At 45.1% G+C, this 20,940-nt stretch overlaps 1 protein-coding gene across 1 annotated transcript in view; it reads right to left on the reverse strand.

Annotated features, from left to right (window-relative positions):
• Positions 1 to 462: 462 nt before the first annotated feature.
• Positions 463 to 20,940, reverse strand: part of CSPG4 (chondroitin sulfate proteoglycan 4) — a 156,669-nt gene continuing 136,191 nt past the window's right edge. The window contains exons 7-11 of the mRNA XM_067471264.1: positions 12,178 to 12,376; positions 10,001 to 10,135; positions 7,239 to 7,405; positions 6,846 to 7,029; positions 463 to 3,672 (exon numbers count right to left, since the gene is read on the reverse strand). Coding sequence (XP_067327365.1) covers positions 1,706 to 3,672; positions 6,846 to 7,029; positions 7,239 to 7,405; positions 10,001 to 10,135; positions 12,178 to 12,376 — 2,652 coding nt within the window. The 3' untranslated portion in view covers positions 463 to 1,705. The remainder of the gene's footprint in view (positions 3,673 to 6,845; positions 7,030 to 7,238; positions 7,406 to 10,000; positions 10,136 to 12,177; positions 12,377 to 20,940) is intronic.

Consider the following 20,940-nt stretch of genomic DNA (forward strand, 5'->3'; position numbering starts at 1 on the left):
GTGGTTCTCAACCTGGGGTCCCCAGATGTTTTTGGCCCTCAACTCCCAGAAATCCTAATAGCTGGTAAACTGGCTGGGATTTTTGGGAGTTGTAGGCCAAAACACCTGGGGACCCACAGGTTGAGAACCACTGATCTACAGAGACACTCGCTGGAACACCTCAGCAAGCGAGGGTCCAAAAGTGGCAGGCTCAAACCCAGAACCTCAACCAATGGCCGATACCAAATGAGAGACTCCCACCTGGGCACACAGAAGACTGGGTGACATGGAAGGTGCTGAACAGACTGTGCTCTGGCACCACGAGATGCAGAGCCAACCTCAAGAAATGGGGCCACAAAGTGGAATCCTCGACATGCGAGTGTGGAGAAGAGCAAACCACTGACCACCTGCTGCAATGCAACCTGAGCCCTTCCACATGCACGATGGAGGACCTTCTTGCGGCAACACCAGAGGCACTCCAAATGGCCAGATACTGGTCAAAGGACATTGAATCAACTACCAAACCCACAAATTTTGTATTTTGTCTGTTTGTTTGCTTTGTTCTGTTAGAAATGTAATATAATTTGACTGGTCGTCCTGACACAACAAATAAATAACAAACAAATAAATTGTTTCCTCCTTTCTGTTGAAATTGTCCACATGCTTGTGGGTTTCAATGGCTTCTCTGTGTAGTCTGACATGGTGGTTGTGAGAGTGGTCCAGCATTTCTGTGTTCTCAAATAATATACTGTGTCCAGGTTGGTTCATCGGGTGAACAAAAGATTGTTCCAGGCACTTCCAGGTCATCAAATGCTAATTAAGGTGGTCAGTTGAAACATTCACACTTAGCTCCAGCAGACAAGAGTCCTTTGTCCCACCTTGGACATTCCACACATATATAAACCCATTTTCCTAGTTCCAACAGACCTCACAAACTCTGAGGATGCTTGCCATAGATGTAGGCGAAACGTCAGGAGAGAATGCCTTTAGAACATGGCCATATAGTTTGAACAGCACAACAAGAGAGAGGAAACAAACAAGGACCTCTAATCACCTCTCAACAAAAGATTGCTCCAGGCACTGCCAGGCCATCAAATGCTAATTAAGGTGGTCAGTTGAAACATTCACACCTAGCTCCAACAGGCAAGAGTCCTTTGTCTCACTCTGGCCATTCCACAGATATATAAACCCATTTTCCTAGTTCCAACAGACCTCACTACCTCTGAGGATGCTTGCCATAGATGCAGGTGAAACGTCAGGAGAGAATGCTTCCAGAACATGGCCATATAGCCCGAAAAAACCTACAACAACCCGTTATTATTCTTTGGAGTTTTGCTCGTCATATGGCGGAGCAAGGCCTTGCAACCCCACCACTCCGAACATCTGAATAATGTCCTTCCTTTTAGTTCTCTCGTTCACAAGAGCTTGACAACTGGACGAGTCCTTGTCTCTTTTCGAAAAGAAGAAATCTTTGGTTCTCTAGAAGATAAATTGTGCTTTTCTATATAAGAGTTTTGCCTGTTTTCCTTGAAATCTTCCCTTGATGAAGGCAACATCCTTGAGGAAACCAAGATAAATAGGACAATCCTGTAAAGTTTGGGCCCATTGCATGGAATTCCTTGCATCTAAAGAACTGTCAACAAAGAGGAGGACAAGGAGAAGAAGGAAGAGGTGGAAGGTCCTCTACTTGAAGACAGTGACACAGTTGAGTCTTTGTTCCCAGCCCTCAGACCCAGTATTGGCTGTTCTTTAAGGCCGGGTTGGATGTCCTACAATACTGAAGAAGTTCTGGCTCCTGTTGTCCACCTGGCCCTAAACCTTTTGAGTTGAGTCCTCCTTCTTTGGCCTCCAGTGTGCTGACTGTCGATAAAGGAATGCCTTGGTTGGGCTCGGTCTTCCGGAAGGTCTCCTGGTCAACCAAGGTCCCGTTCTTGTATTTGGGGGGCGTCCCTTGGACGTTGTGCTTGCCCGTCTTGTTCCGCTTGTGGAGGTAGAAGAGCAAGGGCAAAATCAAGGCCAGGAGCAGAAGAATGAGGCAGATGGGCAGGATGATGCTGAACATGTTGGCTTCGATGAAACTGAGAAACGTGCCCCTTTCTGCTGGAGAAGACATGGTGGTTAATATCCCTTGGTCCAGTAATGCTGTCGGATGAACTGGTTCCTCACTGGGATTCTGGCTAGATGGTTTGGACTCAAAAGGGCTGTTGGTTGATGTTTGAGGAGAAGAAGTTCTGCCTTGGTGAGTGGAGCTGGAGTCCTTCTCTCGTAAACTGGGCACTTTCAGGAGCGTCACTCCATAGGGCTTTGTGGAGTTGAAGGCCTCAGTGGTGTACTCCAAAAACTCCAGAGCTGGGGGAACTCCCTCAGCTGCCAACTCAAACTGGAAACTGTCTTGTTCTCGCCTTTCTTCAGAGTCCTCCACCTCCCAGATTTCTAAGCCAACCAGACCTTGCTCAAGATCATGCTGAGTGAAGGTATCAATGGGGACAATTTGGTTTGTAGGATCTCTGGAGACTTTGACAAACTGGCTTCTTTGGGGACCTTGAAGGATTTTGAATTCAGGATTACTCTTGGTCTTATTGGCCAGTTCGCTTGCGTCAAGGATGCTGGTGTCAAGCTGGATAGTGGTTCCTCTTGGCCAGAGGGCGTCTTGTTGAGTTTTGACCAAGGCCTTCACTGTGACGCTCACCACACCTGATATATTGACCTCTCCTGATGTGGCAAGGAACTGGAAACCATCCTCAGAGGAGACAAAATCAGTGAAAGTAAACAATACTTCTCCATTATCCACTTGCTCCTGTGAAAATTCCTTCACGGGTTTTTGGTTGACCTCGATTTGGCCAAATTGGGGGTCTCCAATAATTCTATAGAGAGCATTGTCCTCCCCTTCATCCAAAGTCCCTAGAAGATGGTCATGGGACAACGAGGCCACATTAACGTCCTGTGGTATCTCCAAAAGTGTCTGATTGGTTGCCCAGATGATTGCTGGAATAACCATGATCTCCAAGGAAGTAAAAATGGTTGGATTGTGTCCATCAGAGATGGCAAGATCTAAAGTCCCAGAAGAGCTAGTTCCATTGGCGATGAACATTATGCGCCCTGTGTTGATGTCTGCTTGTGTAAACTGGGCAACAGGAACCTGCTTATTGTGGACATGGGTCACAAACCCGCTGGATGATCCAGAAAGGATGTCGTATTTGATTTCCTCTGGGGAGCTGTCAGGATCTTTGACATTCAAGTGCTCTTGGGAGATCACCAAAGATGAACCGTGAAGGACTCGCAGAACATGTTCTTGGCTGACCAGTCGTGGAGGGACCTCATTACTGTCCTTCACCGTGATGTTGAATATTCCAGAAATGACAGGTCCTTCTTCCTTTTGTGGAGGTTGAATTGATTTCACATCAAGAGGTCGGAGCCAGGCGCTAAATCGGAAATGGTCATCCAGGGTGCCAGGTCCATGGTGAGCATACTCCAAACCACCTGCAGCAAGGTCAGATTGTAGGAAATAGGGGTGCTCTCTATTGACTGGACCATCTGGTACAGACAGGGTTCCATAAGCAGGTAGCTGGGTGACCAGAAACAACACATCATAGGACGGTTTCTTGGCATCGGGTTCTTTAAAGGCAAGGAGGTTGGAAGCATCCAATAATGAGATGTCTATCGCTTTGCTTTGAGCTTCTGGAAGAGTGAGGCCTGAAAAAGAAGATGAAGGGATAGGTCATTGTATGATCTCGGTTTGTGCATTCACAAACAGATTTTGGAAGGAACATGTAACACAACTACGAGGGTTGAATGAAAAGTAATGCCTCCACCTTTGTTACTTGGGTTTGGATGGGAATATTTTAATAAATCAAACGCAGAAATAATCCTTAGAATGCGCTCTTTAACTACCACTATTCACTTTTCCACATAATCACCAGACAATTGGATATATTTCTGCCAACGATGAACAACCACTATTTGCTTTTCCACATAATCACCAGACAATTGGATACATTTCTGCAACAATGAACAAGTTTTCTGAAGCTGTTGTGGAAGAAGTCGACACTCTGTTTCCGCAACCAGCGTCTCACAGTTCTCTCAACCACTATTCGTTTTTCATAGAATCATAGAGTTGGAAGAGACCTCATGGGCCATCCAGTCCAACCCCATTCTGCCAAGAAGCAGGAATATTGCATTCAAATCAACCCTGACAGATGGCCATCCAGCCTCTGTTTAAAAGCTTCCAAAGAAGGAGCCTCCACCACACTCCAGGGAAGAGAGTTCCACTGCTGAACGGCTCTCACAGTCAGGAAGTTCTTCCTCATGTTCAGATGGAATCTCCTCTCTTGTAGTTTGAAGCCATTGTTCCGCGTCCTAGTCTCCAAGGAAGCAGAAAACAAGCTTGCTCCCTCCTCCCTGTGGCTTCCTCTCACATATTTATACATCATATCTCCTCTCAGCCTTCTCTTCTTCAGGCTAAACATGCTCAGCTCCTTAAGCTGCTCCTCATAGGGCTTGTTCTCCAGACCCTTGATCATTTGAGTCACCCTCCCCTGGACACATTCCAGCTTGTCAATATCTCTCTTGAATTGTGGTGCCTAGAATTGGATACAATATTCCAGGTGTGGTCTAACCAGAACAGAATAGAGGGGTAGCATGACTTCCCTAGATCTAGACACTAGGCTCCTATTGATGCAGGCCAAAATCCCATTGGCTTTTTTTGCCGCCACATCACATTGCTGGCTCATGTTTAACTTGTTGTCCACGAGGACTCCAAGATCTTTTTCACACGTACTGCTCTCGAGCCACGCATTATCCCCCATTCTATAGCTTTTCCACATAATCACCAGACAATTGGATACATGTCTCCCAACAATGAAGAAGTTTTCTGAAGCCCTTGCGGAAGAAGTCGACACTCTGTTTCCCCTACCAGCGTCTCACAGTTCTCTCAACCACGATTCGCTTTTTCACATAATCACCAGACAATTGGATACATTTCTCCAACAATGAACAAGTTTTCTGAAGCCGTTGCGGAAGAAGTCGACACTCTGTTTCCGCAACCAGCGTCTCACAGTTCCCTCAATGACTATTCACTTTTCCACAAAATCACCAGACAATTGGATACATGTCTCCCAACAATTAACAAGTTTTTTGAAGCCATTGCGGAAGAAGTCGACATTCTGTTTCCACAACCAGCGTCTCACAGTTCTCTCAACCACTATTCACTTTTCCACATAATCACCAGACAATTGGATACATTTCTGCCAACAATGAACTGGTTTTCTGAAGCAGTCATGGAAGAAGTTGACACTCTGTTTCCACAATCCATCGTGCACAGATCTTCCGATAGCCAAAGAAAGCAATAATGTGACTCATCCAACTCTTTGTTTGTCACGCAAGTCAGATGTTCCCACGTCAACATCTTTAAACTTACTCGCCCAACTATGCACAGTACTCACATCAACACATACCAGTACTGTCATCTGTTGAGGAGTTATGAAGGTGGAGGCATTACTTTTTATTCAACCCTCATAGTATATAACAGTGATGGCCCCTGGTCCCTGTGTTGTTCAAATTATGAATGTCCTCCAGGATTTAGTCTAGACCAGTGGTTCTCGACCTTCCTAATGCCGCGACCCCTTAGTACAGTCCCTCATGTGGTGGTGACCCCCAACCATAAAATTGTTTTCGTTGCTACTTCATCACAGTCATTTTACTACTGTTATAAATCATAATGTAAATATCAGATATGCAAGATGTATTTTCATTCACTGGACCAAACTGGGCACAGATACCCAATGCAACTACATGTAAATGCTAGTGGGGTTGGGGGAGGATTGATTTTGTAATTTGGGAGTTGTAGTTGCTGGGATTTATAGTTCACCTACAATCAAAGAGCATTCTGAACTCAACCAGCAATGGATTTGAACCTAATTTGCCACACAGAACTCCCATGACCAACGGAAAACACAGGAAGGGTTTGGTGGGTATTGACCTTGAGTTTGGGAGTTGTAGTTCACCTATATCCAGAGAGCACTGTGGACTCACGCAATGGTGGATCTGCACCAAACTTGGCACAAATCCTCAATATGCGCAAATGTGAACACTGGTGGAGCCTGGGGGGAAATAGACCTTGACTTTTGGGAGTTGTAGTTGCTGGGATTTATAGTTCATTACAATCAAAGAACATTCTGAACTCCACCAATAATAGAATTGGCTCAAACCTCCCACATGGAATCCCCATGACCATCAGAAAATACTGTGTTTTCTGATGGTCTTTGGCGACCCCTCTGACACCCCGTCATGACCCCCTCAGGGGTCCTGACCCCCAGGTTGAGAAACACTGGTCTAGATTTTAATGCTGGTGGACTGTATCCTTAGAACAGGTCCAACCCTACTTCAGTGTCTCACTGGCATGGAAGTTTGAACATGGGCAAGTCACACTTTCTCAGCCTCAGAGGAAGGCAATGGCAAAACTTTCCTGAACAAATATCACCAAGAAAACTTTGTTAAAAGGTCATAGGTCAGAAATGGCTTCAAACTACAAGAGAGGATATTCCATCTGAACATGAGGAAGAACTTCCTGACTGCGAGAGCCGTTCAGCAGTGGAACTCTCTGCCCCGGAATGTGGTGGAGGCTCCTTCTTTGGAAGCTTTTAAACAGAGGCTGGATGGCCATCTGTCAGGGGTGATTGGAATGCAATATTCCTGCTTCTTGGTAGAATGGGGTTGGACTGGATGGCCCATGAGGTCTCTTCCAACTCTTTGATTCTATGATTCTATGAAATGATTTGAAGGAACACAGCAGCAATCTCACAGGAGCTTTTGCGCTCTATTCTATGCTCAACAGGTCTATATGCTGTGAATGTGGACATTGGCTTTACCTTTGTTCCTCCACAATCGAGTGGAGCTCTGTGGACAGCTGTTCTCAAATGATACCGACACGCCGAGGACGTATGGATCCGTTGTTATGGATGGGGTAGAAAGGCGGAAATTGAAGGAATCTTCAAGGCTCCAAAAAGGTTCAGATGGCATTTCGTGATGGTATGATATCACTCCATTGTCCACCTGGATGGATGAGTGGAGAGAGGAGGGTTGAATTAGTTATGATGAAAATATTTCCTAAGCCCAGAATTCTGTTGGGGCTTGTATGGCTGTTATGGAATATAATGCCAACATTGCATAAGGAGATATATAGTACCTCCTTCTGAAATGGTCAATCTCAGAGTCTGGGCATGTTACTTTTGGGGCCACAGTCACTAGAGCTGTTGACTTACCTCAGATTGGGTGAAGTTCCTCAGCTGCTCTCCTTTGCTGTCTTTCTGGTTGTTGAGCAACCGGCCAAATTGTGGAGGCTGGTCTATGATATATAACAAGGACTGGGTTTCTTTGTCATTGTTGGCCACTGCTTTCAGATTCTTGCTTCTTATTGGCTGAACAGCACCTTAAAAAGAAATTATTTGCAGGGCTCACTTATTTGGATTGCAGGTGATGACAACGTTGTCTGTGCGCATTCAGAAGAAGACCTACAAGCCACTCTAAACACCTTTGCAGAAGCATATGAGAAGCTCGGCCTGTCACTGAACATCGGGAAAACCAAAGTGCTCTTCCAGCCAATCCCTCTCCAATGCCAGAAATACAGCTTAATGGTGTAACATTAGAAAATGTTAACTATTTCTGCTCCCTTGGCATCCACCTCTCCACAAAGATCAACATTAACACTGTAATACAACACCACCTGAGCTCTGCGGGTGCAGCATTTTTCCGAATGAAGCAGAGAGTGTTTGAGGACCGGGACATCCGTAGGGAGACCAAGGTGCTTGTTTATAAAGCCATTGTCCTCCCAACCCTGCGAGACATGGACTGTCTACAGACATCACACGCAACTCCTGGAACGATTCCATCAGCGTTGCCTCCGAAAAATCTTGCAAATCTCTTGGGAAGACAAGTGGACAAATGTCAGCATGCTGGAAAAGGCAGTAGACCACTAACACTGAAGCCATGGTTCTTCGCCATCAACTCTGCTGGACCGGCCACGTTGTCCGGATGCCCAACCACCGTCTCCCAAATCAGTTGCTCTACTCCGAACTCAAGAACAGAAAACAAATGTTGCTGGGCAGGAAAAAGAGATTTAAAGATGGGCTCAAAGCGAACCTTAGAAACTCTGGCATAGACACTGAGAACTGGGAAGCCCTGGCCCTTGAGCACTCCAGCTGGAGGTCAGCTGTGGCCAGCAGTGCTGTAGAATTTGAAGAGGCACGAATGGAGGGCGAAGGAGAGAAATGTGCCAAGAGGAAGGCGCATCAAGCCAACCCCGACCGGGACCGCCTTCCACCTGGAAACTGAAAGCATTCCATCTTCCCTGGCTATCTGAAAATGGCTTTTTCTCTAACAAGCGCTGTGACCTTCGGCAAGTCTGTTAAGCGAAAAGTTTAAAGAGAGGAAAACCTCCTCTCTATCAGCTCATTAACCTCTCCATCTGGCATTTCATCTTCTGAACTAGCTTCCCTAAAGAAATACTTCTTTGGGCCCCCTCTCTGGAATGTGGCCTTCGCTTTCACTAACTGCAGGAGACACAGAGTGCTCAGTTTCCGGACTTAAAATGTCATGTTGGCTTGCAGGCTCAGCGGGCCCAGAAATCCCAAGATTTACGTATTAGGAGCAGGCGCAATCATGGGCTGAACTACAACACTTGAAACATGTCTGACCCAGGAGTTTACTTAATTCTGGGGAGTTTGGCATGATTCTGTGGTCCAGTTTGTGTTCCTAGAACCAAAGGAACCCCAGAGGATACTGAGCTCCCACTGTATATGTTTAGAGTAAATCAACAAATCTATCTCTCTCTCTATATATAATAAAAGTCAATGTTTGTATGTGGGTATGTATGTGGCAGCATTTTGATTGGTTGCCACTGTGGTACTATTTGCATATGGTATCTGATTGGCCAGCCACAAAACTCCAACATTCTGAGGAAGCAGAGAGGGGGAAAAAGGGCCTGAGGCTGTGGCAGCTTTCTAATTGGTTGCCACTGTGGTACAATTTGCATATGGTCTCTGATTGGCCAGCCTCAACAAAGACAGAAGAAGACCAAACTTGGCACACAGACCCCCCAAGACCCACTCTACATCCTGATGAAGTTTGAGAGAGGATAGACCACCGATGAAGGGACTTGCAGTACTTTAACTCACTTCCTTAGAGCACTATGGCCCACACCAATGACAGATCAGGACCAAACTTGGCACACAGAGGCCCAATGGCCCACTTTACAACCTGGTGTGGTTCAGAGCAGGATGGGCCACGAATGATGGGATTTGCAGTACCTTCACCCAATTCACTTCCCACAGAACATTGCAGCCCCTACAAATCACAGAGCAGACCCAAACTTGGCACACAGAGTACTCATGACTCACTCTACATCCTGATATAGTTCTAAGGGGATGGACCATGGATGAAGGGATTTGCAGTACATTCACTCACTTACTGAAACCACTGCAACCCTCACCCAATGACTGATCAAGACCAAACTTGGCACACAGAGCCCCCATGACCCACTCTACATCATGCTGCACTTTGGAGGAGGGTTGACCATGGATGATGGAACTTTCAATACCTTCACTCACTTACTGAAACCACTGCGACCCTCATCAATGACTGATCAAGACCAAACTTGGCACACAAACTTGACACACTCTACATCATGCTGCACTTTGGAGGAGGGTTGACCATGGATGATGGAACTTTCAATACCTTCACTCACTTACTGAAACCACTGCGACCCTCATCCAATGACAAATAAAGGCCAAACTTGGCACACAGAGCCCCCATGACCCACTCTGCGTCCTGCTGCCGTTTGGAGGAGGGCGGACCATGGATGATGGGACTTGCAGTACCTTCACTCACTTCCTGAAAACAATGCAACCCTCATCCAATGATGAATAAAGAACAAACTTGGCATACAGAACCCCCATGACCCACTTTCTCTAATAACCCGGGCAGTGCCAGGTCCCCAAGCTAGTCAAATAATAAAATAAACAAATACCTGGACAGACGGCCAGATTTTCCTTGTTTTCCAGAACGAGAGTCAGTTTCTTTTGGGCCCTCACAGCAAAGAAATGCCCTGGAGACATGTTCTCTCCATCCGATAGATCAAATGAGAAGCCTCCATCCAGGGCTCCTAAGGAAGAGATTTGGATGAACGTGACCATTCCTGAGTCCACATATTCTCCACTTAAATTACAGTGATCAGAGTTCAGGTGGGATTTCATTTCCTGCAATCTGAATTCATGGCTCCATTGTGTCCTAGTTCTCCAGAGCAGCAGAACAACAAGCTAGCTCCATCTACAATATGGTCTCCTTTCAAATATGTAAACATGGTGATCATGTCCCTCTTGAGCTTCTGTTCTCCAAGCTAAACACACTCAGTTCCCTGAGCTGCTCCTCATAGATATTCATGGTTTCTAACCCTTTAACAATTTGGTTGTCCTGTAGACACCTTCTAGACACCTTCTAGCTAGTCCATATCCTTCTTGAATCTAGATATTTATTTATCGTGTCAGGTGCAACCAGACCATTGTATTACATTTCTAACAGAACAAAAACAAACAAATAGATAAAAAAAACACAGTGTTTGCAAACTTGGTAGTTGATTAAATGTCCTTTGACCAGTATCTGACCACTTGGAGTGCTTCAGGTGTTGCCGCAAGAAGGTCCTCCATTGTGCATGTGGCAGGGCTCAGGTTGCATTGCAGCAGGTGGTCAGTGGTTTGCTCTTCTCGGCACTCGCATGTCATGGATTCCACTTTGTAGCTCCATTTCTTGAGGGTGGCTCTGCATCTCGTGGTGCCAGAGCGCAGTCTGTTCAGCACCTTCCAAGTTGCCCAGTCTTCTGTGTGCCCAGGGGGGAGTCTCTCATTTGGTATCAGCCATGGATTGAGGTTCTGGGTTTGAGCCTGCCACTTTTGGACTCTCGCTTGCTGAGGTGTTCCAACGAGTGTCTCTGTAGATCTTAGAAAACTATTTCTTGATTTAAGTCGTTGACGCGCTGGCTAATACCCAAACAGGGGATGAGCTGGAGATGGCTCTGCCTTGGTCCTTTCACTATTGGCTGCTACTTCCCGGCGGATGTCAAGTGGTGCAATACCGGCTAAGCAGTGTAATTTCTCCAGTGGTGTAGGGCGCAGACACCCCGTGATAATGCGGCATGTCTCATTAAGAGCCACATCTACTGTTTTAGTGTGGTGAGATGTGTTCCACACTGGGCATGCATACTCAGCAGCAGAGTAGCATAGCACAAGGGCAGATGTCTTCACTGTATCTGGTTGTGATCCCCAGGTTGTGCCAGTCAGCTTTTGTATTATATTGTTTCTAGCACCCACTTTTTGCTTGATGTTCAGGCAGTGCTTCTTGTAGGTCAGAGCCCAGTCCAGAGTGACTCCCAGGTATTTGGGTGCGCTGCAATGCTCCAGTGGGATTCCTTCCCAGGTGATCCTCAGAGCTCGGGATGCTTGTCTGTTCTTAAGGTGAAAGGCACATGTCTGTGTTTTAGATGGATTAGGGATCAGCTGGTTTCCCCTGTAATAGGCAGTGAGAGCACCTAGAGCTTCGGAGAGCTTCTGTTCAACCATCTCAAAGCTCCCTGCTTGAGCGGTAATGGCACAATCATCAGCATAGATGAAACTCTCTGTCCCTTCTGGCAGTGGCTGGTCATTTGTGTAGATGTTGAACATGGATGGAGCAAGCACGCTCCCCTGAGGCAGGCCGTTCTTCTGTTTCCTCCATTTGCTTCTCTGACCCTGGAACTCAACAAAAAAGCTCCTGTTTTGTAGCAGGAGGACATGAGAGAAACCTCCTCGCAGGATTGCAAAATATCCGGGCGTCCCCTGGGCAACGTCTTCATAGACGGCTGATTCTCTCACACCAGAAGCAACCAGAAGCGACTTGAATCTAGATGAGATCTGATCAAAACAAAACACAGTGGGACTACGACTTCTCTTGATCTATACCAAGTATGGGCAAACTTGGGCCCTCCAGGTGTTTTGGACTTCACATTTCCAAAACACCTGGAGGGCCCAAGTTTGCCCATGCCTGATCAATACTATTGATTAGTTAGCATAGGACAATATGGGACCAAGAAATACTAATGGTTGATTTCTCCAGATCTGCCATTATCTGCCCACCCATTCTACCATACGTGTTCCCCTTCTTTCAGCTACAAACCTTCATGGATAAACTCAACAAGATGGCTGTTGATCTGAGCCTGGGTGAAACGCTGGGTCGTATCATTGGGTGATGGCTTCAGCACCACCTTCCCATTGATGGGTCTTCTGATGGAGTAGACCACTTCCTCAGGAGGGTTGTCTTCATCTTCGCTCAGAAGGAGCTCAGGAGTGATCTCGGCAGTGGCGCCTTCTTGGATCTGGTGGGAAGAGTCAAGAAACCAAAGAGGTTCATCACCAGGTTTGCATCGACTATAGTGACATCACAGGTAATTCTTTAGCATGCTTCCACCAGAAGCTACCTCTCTAAAACAAATCTTTAGAGAGGATTATCGGTATATAAGGTAAAGGTAAAGGTTTTCCCTCAACATTAAGTGTAGTCGTGTCCTACTCTGGTGGGTGGTGCTCACCTCTATTTCTAAGCCGAAGGGCTGGAATTGTCCATAGACATGTCCAAGGTCATGTGGCCACCATGACTGCATGGAGTGCCATTACCTTCCTGCCGAAGCAGTACCTATTGATCTACTCACAATTGTATATTTTCGAACTGCTAGGTTGGCAGAAGCTAGGGCTGACAGTGGAAGCTCATGCTGCTCCCCGGATTCGAACCTGCGACCTTTCGGTCAACAAGCTCAACAGCTCAGCAGTTCAACCCACTGCGCCACAGGGGCATACATAGAAAGCATATAATTTCAGCCTTCCCTGCTGGAATACACTGCCCAGGATCCCATAGCATTCAGCCATGACAGTTAAAGTGATGTCAAACTGTGTTAATCTGACAGTGTAGATGCAACCTTAATTTCAAGCATGTGCTGGGTTAGGCCTTTCTCACCCCCACCAACTTCTATCCTCCTTCCACAGCTTGCCTATTATACAGAATAATAATTGCTCTATGGCAGTGTTTTTCAACCTTCCTAATGCCGCAACCCTTTAGTACAGTTCCTCATATGTGATGGTGACCCTCAACCATAACATTATTTTCGTTGCTACTTCGTAATTGTAATTTTGCTACTGTTATGAATCGTAATGTAAATATCTGATATGCAGGATGTGTTTTCATTCCCTGGACCAAATTTGGCACAAATACCTGATATGTCCAAATTTAAACACTGGTGGGGTTAGGTGGGGGGATTGATTTTGTCATTTGGGAGTTGTAGTTGCTGGCATTTATAGTTCACCTACAATGAAATGGCATTGTGAACTCCACCAATGATGGAATTGAACCAAACTTCCCACACAGAACTCCCATGACTAACAGGAAATTCTGAAAGGGTTTGATGAGCATTGACTTTGAGTTTTGGAGTTGTAGTTCACCTACATCCAGAGAGCACTCTGGACTCAAACAATGATAGATCTGGACCAAACTCGGCACGAATACTCCATATACCCAAATGTGAACACTAGTGGAGTTTGGAGAAAATAGACCTTGATATTTGGGAGTTGTAGTTGCTGGGATTTATAGCTCACTTTCTATCAAAGAGCATTCTGAACCCCACCAACAATAGAATTGGGCCAAACTTCCCAGACAGAACCCTCATGAATAACAGAAAATACTGTTTTCTGATGGTCTTTGGCGACCCCTCTGACACCCCCTTGCAACCCCTCAAGGGGTCCCGACCCCCAGGTTGAGATAGGCTGCTCTGTGGAAACAGCACTAGAAAAAGCAAAGGCACTGTTTTGGTTGAAAAGCATGTCCTCCAAGAGAGGGACGAGAGCGTTGCTTTCTCTGTAGCCCACGCTGGGGCTGAATTATTCAAGCTTTATGCTTCACTTCTGCTCTTAGATGTTCCTTTTTATTATGTTTGCCCATGCTTCGCGCCGCCTGTGATCTTTGGGAGGGTCATGCGGATCCAGCCGGTGGGACGTGGCGATGGCTCCTTCTGCCTCACTTAGCAAGAAGTGGCTTCCATATTGTGCGGGAAACAAGTGCTGATGTGTTGGATTATCCTTTGTCTTCTTCCCCATTCACATTTTCCTTTAATCCCTTACTTGCCAATACCATGGGGCTGGTGTCTTCAGTATCCAAAACACCAAGCCTGATTCTATTCTATCACTATATAACACAATGTTTGTTCCTGGGTTATGAGTGTCATTTCCTAATCGGTTCTGCCATAGAAACATGAGAAAAGTTTATTAAAATACAAAAATCTTGTTTTTGCGGGCCATCCTGCAGCACATTTTTCCTAATTTTTCCAATAAATATTATTATTATTTATTATTAATTGAAACACAACAAGATGAGTCCACAGCAAACAAGGTCACTCTGCTGGCTGTTGTATTGGATCACACGTCGGACACGTCCCAAGTGTTTAGGGCTGTGTAATGTATCGGCGCATTATTATTATTATTATTATTATTATTATTATTATTAGAAACACAACAAGATGAGTCCACTGCCGGCTGTTGTATTGGATCACACATCGGACACTTCCCAAGTGTCTAGGGCTGTGTGATGTATCAGTGTATTATTATTATCATTATTATTATTATTATTATTATTATTATTATTATTAAAAACACAACAAAATGAGTACATAGCAAACAAGGTCGCTCTGCTGCCTGTTGTATTGGATCACATGTTGGACACTTCCCAAGTGTCTAGGACTGTGTGAAGTATCGGCGTATATTTATTATTATTATTTATTATTATTTGAAACACAACAAGATGAGTCCACAGCAGACACTCTGCTGGCTGTTGTGTTGGATCACACGTCGGACCCTTACCAAGTGTCTAGGACTGTGTTGTTGTTGTTGTTGTTGTTGTTATTATAATTTGAAACACAACAAGATGAATCCACAGCAGACAAGGTCACTCTGCTGTCTGTTGCACTGGATCACACATCGAACAGTTCCCAAGTGTTTAGGACTGTGTGATGTATTGGCGAATAATGTGTGCAGATCTTTTGCAGCTGGTTACGTTTAAGTGCAGGCCAAGGTCTTGAGGCACTGCACCCAGTGTGCCGATCATCACTGGGACCCCCTTGACTGGCTTGTGCCAGAGTCTTTGCAGTTTGATCTTTAAATCCTCATATCGTGTCACCTTTTCCAGTTGTTTCTCTTCAATCCTGCTGTCACTTGGGATTGCAACATCGACGATCTATACTTTGTTTTTTAACATGATTGTGATGTCAGTCCTGTGCTCCAGAACACGTCTGAATTTGGAAGTCCCAGAGTAGCTTGATGTGTTCATTCTCTGTAACTTGTTCCGGCTTGTGATCCCACCAGTTCTTTGTCTCAGGCAGATGGTGTTTGTGGCACAAGTTCCAATGAATCATCTGAGAAATGGTGTTGTGCCTCTGCTTGTAGTCTGTTTACGCAATCTTCTTGCAGCAGTTGAGGATGGGATCTCTTGTTTCATCTGCTTCCTTGCAGAGTCTACATTTGGGATCTGTCGTAGACTTTTCAGTTCTGGCTTTGATGGCCTTGGTTCGAATGGCTTGTTCTTGGGCTGCCAGAATCAGGCCCTCCTTTGTCTCCTTTTTCCAAGTCCCATTTCTGAGCCACGGCCATGTTTTTTCTTTGTCAATTTGGCTCTCAATATTTCCCAGGAACTGTCCATGGAGAGTCTTCTTTGGCCAGTTTTCTCTTCTGCTCTGGATTGTGTTTTTTTACGGTATTCTCTCTTTGCCTTTTGCACTTGAAGCAGTTTACTACTATGGACTTCCCTCAATGTTGGTTCTTGACTGCCTTTCTCATAATCTGCCAGGACGTGTTTCTCTTCTTCTACCATGTGTTTCCCTTGCAGAAGCCCTCTTCTCTCTGCCTCCTGATTTTGTGGGCAGGTCAAGTCTGTCAGCATCACTACGCGGGTGTCATGAGTAGTGGATTGTCATCAGTTTTCTTGTTTTTCTGTCCAGATCATCCAGCTCTGCTTGTGTTCAGTTCACAATTCCAGCAGTGTATCTAATGACGGGGATGGCCCAGGTGATTGTTGCTGTCGTCGTTGTCGTCATTATTATTATTATTATTATTATTATTATTATTATTATTATTATTGTTACTGTTATTATTATTATTATTATTAATATTATTGTTATTATTGTTATTATTATTATTATTATTATTATTATCATTATTATTAGGTTCTTGTAGGTTTTTTCGGGCTATATGGCCATGGTCTAGAGGCATTCTCTCCTGACGTTTCGCCTGCATCTATGGCAAGCATCCTCAGAGGTAGTGAGGTCTGTTGGAACTAGGAAAATGGGTTTATATATCTGTGGAATGGCTGGGGTGGGGCAAAGAGCTCTTCTCTGCTGGAGCTAGGTGTGAATGTTTCAGCTAACCACCTTCATTAGCATTTGAAGGCTTGGCTCAGCCTGGGGAAATGTTCTGTTGAGAGGTGTTAAGATGTGCCTGGTTGTTTCCTCTCTGCTGTTTTGCTGTTGTAATTTTAGAGTTTTTTAATACTGTTAGCCAGATTTTGTTCATTTTCATGGTCTCTTCCTTTCTGTTGAAATGGTCCACATGCTTGTGGATTTCAATGGCTTCTCTGTGTAGTCTGACATGGTGGTTGTTGGTGTGGTCCAGCATTTCTGAGAAGCCATTGAAATCCACAAGCATGTGGACAATTTCAACAGAAAGGAAGAGACCATGAAAATGAACAAAATCTGACTACCAGTATTAAAAAACTCTAAAATTACTACAGCAAAACAGCAGAGAGGAAACAACCAGGCACATCTTAACACCTCTCAACAGAACATTTTCCCAGGCTCAGCCAAGCCTTCAAATGCTAATGAAGGTGGTCAGCTGAAACATTCACACCTAGCTTCAGCAGAGAAGAGCTCTTTGCCCCACCCCAGCCATTCCACAGATATATAAACCCATTGTCCTAATTCCAACAGACCTCACTACCTCTGAGGATGCTTGCCATAGATGCAGGCGAAACGTCAGGAGAAATGCCTCTAGAACATGGCCCTATAGCCCGAAAAAACCTACAAGAACCTAGTGATTCTAGCCATGAAAGCCTTTGACAATACATTATTATTATTATTATTATTATTATTATTATTATGATGGTTCAGACTAAAACTCATTATGGATTTGCTACCTCTGTTGTAATTAATGATCTACACACAGAGCTAAAAATGGGGATTTCTAGTTCATCTACAATCAAAGAGCATTTTGAACCCCCATGACCAACAGAAAATACTGTGGGTTGTTGTAGGTTTTTTTGGGGGCTATATGGCCATGGTCTAGAGGCATTCTCTTCTGACGTTTCGTCTGCATCTATGGCAAGCATCCTCAGAGGTAGTGAGGTCTGTTGGAACTAGGAAAAAGGGTTTATATATCTGTGGAATGACCGGGGTGGGACAAAGAATTCTTGTCTGTTGGAGCTAGGTGCGAATGTTTCAGCTGACCACCTTGATTAGCATTTGATGGCCTGGCAACTGTTTGGTGTTGCTTGCTAGTGCCTGGGGGAATCTTTCGTTGAGAGGTGATTAGCTGTCCCTGATTGGGTTGTTGTAGGATTTTTCAGGCTATATGGCCATGTTCTAGAGGCATTCTCTCCTGACGTTTCGCCTGCATCTATGGTAAGCATCCTCAGAGGTAGTGAGGTCTGTTGGAAGTAGGAAAATGGGTTTATATATCTGTGGAATGACCAGGGTGGGACAAAGAATTCTTGTCTGTTGGAGCTAGGTGTGAATGTTTCAACTGACCACCTTGATTAGCATTTGATGGCCTGGCAGTTGTTTGGTGTGGCTTGTTAGTGCCCGGGACAATCTTTTGTTGAGAGGTGATTAGATGCTAATCAAGGTGGTCAGTATTCAGGGGTTGCGGCATTAGAGAAACACTGCCCTAGATGGTTTTGTTCCAGGTTATTTGTTGGTACATTCAAACATAAGTAGAGTCCAAACAACAACAACAACAACAACAACAACAACAACAACAACAATCATAACAGTAACTGAAATGCACCAGACTCTCAAATGCCTTTTGGGAGATTTGGAAAACATTTGTATCATATTTAGATGTCCCCTGAATCACTAGATTTCATGCAAAAATTTTCTCACTTTTTTGCAAACTTTTCATATTTTTCAGATTTCATGACAAAACATTATGGAGGAGGGTAGTATAACTATATGGTTCTTCAAGATGTCTTAGGGAGCTAACTGTAGACTTCCACAGTTAGCCACCTCTATCCTAGTTGTGTGGCCAAAGGTCAAGGACAATGGGATTTGTAGTCCAAAGAACTGGCTAGTGCAAATTAATGTCATTTGGCAACTTAGGAAAACAAAAACAAAAAAAACATTGTTGGCTCTCTGTCTTCCAAATAAGTATCTTCTCATCCCCGAAACAGAAGAACGGCCTACCTCAAGGGAGCGTGCTTGCTCCATCCATGTTCAACATCTACACAAATGACCAGCCACTGCCAGAAGGGACAGAGAGTTTCATCTATGCTGATGATCGTGCCATTACCGCTCAAGCAGGGAGCTTTGAGATGGTTGAACAGAAGCTCTCCAAAGCTCTAGGTGCTCTTACTGCCTATTACAGGGAAAACCAGCTGATCCCTAACCCATCTAAAACACAGACATGTGTCTTTCATCTCAAGAACAGAGAAGCATCTCGAGCTCTGAAGATCACCTGGGAAGGGATCCCACTGGAGCATTGCAGCGCACCCAAATACCTGGGAGTCACTCTGGACCATGCTCTGACCTACAAGAAGCACTGCCTGTACATCAAGCAAAAAGTGGGTGCTAGAAACAATATCATACGAAAGCTGACTGGCACAACCTGGGGATCACAACCAGATACAGTGAAGACACCTGCCCTTGCCCTATGCTACTCTGCAGCTGAGTATGCATGCCCAGTGTGGAACACATCTCACCACACTAAAACAGTGGATGTGGCTCTTAATGAGACATGCTGCATTATCACAGGGTGTCTGCGCCCTACACCACTGGAGAAATTACACTGCTTAGCCGGTATCGCACCACCTGACATCCACCGGGAAGTGGCAGCCAATAGTGCAAGGACCAAGGCAGAGACATCTCCAGCTCATCCCCTGTTTGGGTATCAGCCAGCACATCAATGACTTAAATCCAGACATAGTTTTCTTAGATCTACAGAGACACTCGCTGGAACACCTCAGCAAGCGAGAGTCCAAAACTGGCAGGCTCAAACCCAGAACCTCAACCAATACTGATACCAAATGAGAGACTCCCCCCTGGGCAAACAGAAGACTGGTATCAGCCAGCACGTCAACAACTTAAATCCAGACATAGTTTTCTAAGATCTACAGAGACACTCGCTGGAACACCTCAGCAAGCGAGAGTCCAAAAGTGGCAGGCTCAAACCCAGAACCTCAACCAATGGCTGATACCAAATGAGAGGCTCTTCCCTGGGCACACAGAGGACAGGGCGACTTGGAAGGCATTGAACAGACTGTGCTCTGGCACCACGAGATGCAGGGCCAACCTCAAGAAATGGGGCTACAAAGTGGAATCCACGACATGCGAGTGCGGAGAAGAGCAAACCACTGACCACCTGCTGCAATGCAGCCTGAGCCCTGCCACATGCACCGTGGAGGACCTTCTTACAGCAACACCAGAAGCACTCCAAGTGGCCAGATACTGGTCAAAAGACATTTAACCAACTACCAAACTCACAAGTTGTGTATTTTCTCTGTTTGTTTGCTTTGTTCTGTTAGAAATGTAATATAATTGACTGGCTGCCCTGACACGAGAAATAAATAAATCCCCGAAACTGGAAATATATCTTGTTATTTTTAAAACAAGCCCTTGAACGAGGACACCAAAACTTCCCAAAAGTCACCAAACCCTGAACTCGATCTGATCCCGAGGCGCATCTGCTAAACAAGTGAGATCATGGGTTATGAGCACATCGGCTCAGCTTGTTGCTGTGGATCCTAGTCTTTCATCATCGTGTTTTGCCTTTGCTTTGTTTTCTTCCAGTTTGCACGTGGGATTCGGCGTTCTCCTCTTGAAACATCTCCATTATCCCTATCTTTCGGCTGCCCTTTGGATAGACTCGTCCCCAATAAACGGACAGCCAGATGGGATGAATTAACCGGATCCCTTGGGATGGTGGAGCTGAATGGAAACGCCAAAGACCTTTTCCATTTTGCTGTACGATTTTATTTTTGGAAGAGTAATTGTGACATTGTGAGATACGAAGGGCGTTCATTAAAGATTTCCCTTGACCCACTTCTATTTATAAACAGGATGCTGGAAATGCACATGCGTAACGATATAAGTCTCTATAGGTTGTTGTAGGTTTTTTCGGGCTATATGGCCATGTTCTAGAGGCATTCTCTCCAGACGTTTCGCCTGCATCTATGGCAAGCATCCTCAGAGGTAGTGAGGACTGTTGGAACTAGGAAAATTGGGTTTATATATCTGTGGAATGACCAGGGTGAGAGAAAGGACTCTTGTCTGCTGGAGCTAGGTGTGCATGTTTCAACTGACCACCTTGATTAGTATTTGATGGCCTGGCAGTGCCTGGGGCAATCTTTTGTTGAGAGGTGATTAGATGTCCTTGATTGTCCCCTCTTCCTTTTTCCTTCCATTTCCCCCAGCATCATTGTTTTCTATAAACTTTCCTGTCTCCTCATGATGTGGCCAAAGGACTTCATCTTTGCCTGTACTATCCTTCCCTCCAATGAGCAGTCGGGCTTTATTTCCTGAAGTATGGACTGGTTGGATCTAGGCCTGGGCAATCAATGGTTCTAAATGGTTCTAAAGTACTTACAAAACTAAAGTTCTGGTGGTGAAAATTTCAGAACTCTAACAAAACTTTCAAAATT

Source organism: Anolis sagrei, chromosome 9 (genome assembly GCF_037176765.1).
Source record: "Anolis sagrei isolate rAnoSag1 chromosome 9, rAnoSag1.mat, whole genome shotgun sequence".
In the NCBI taxonomy this organism is placed as follows: Eukaryota; Metazoa; Chordata; class Lepidosauria; order Squamata; family Dactyloidae; genus Anolis; species Anolis sagrei.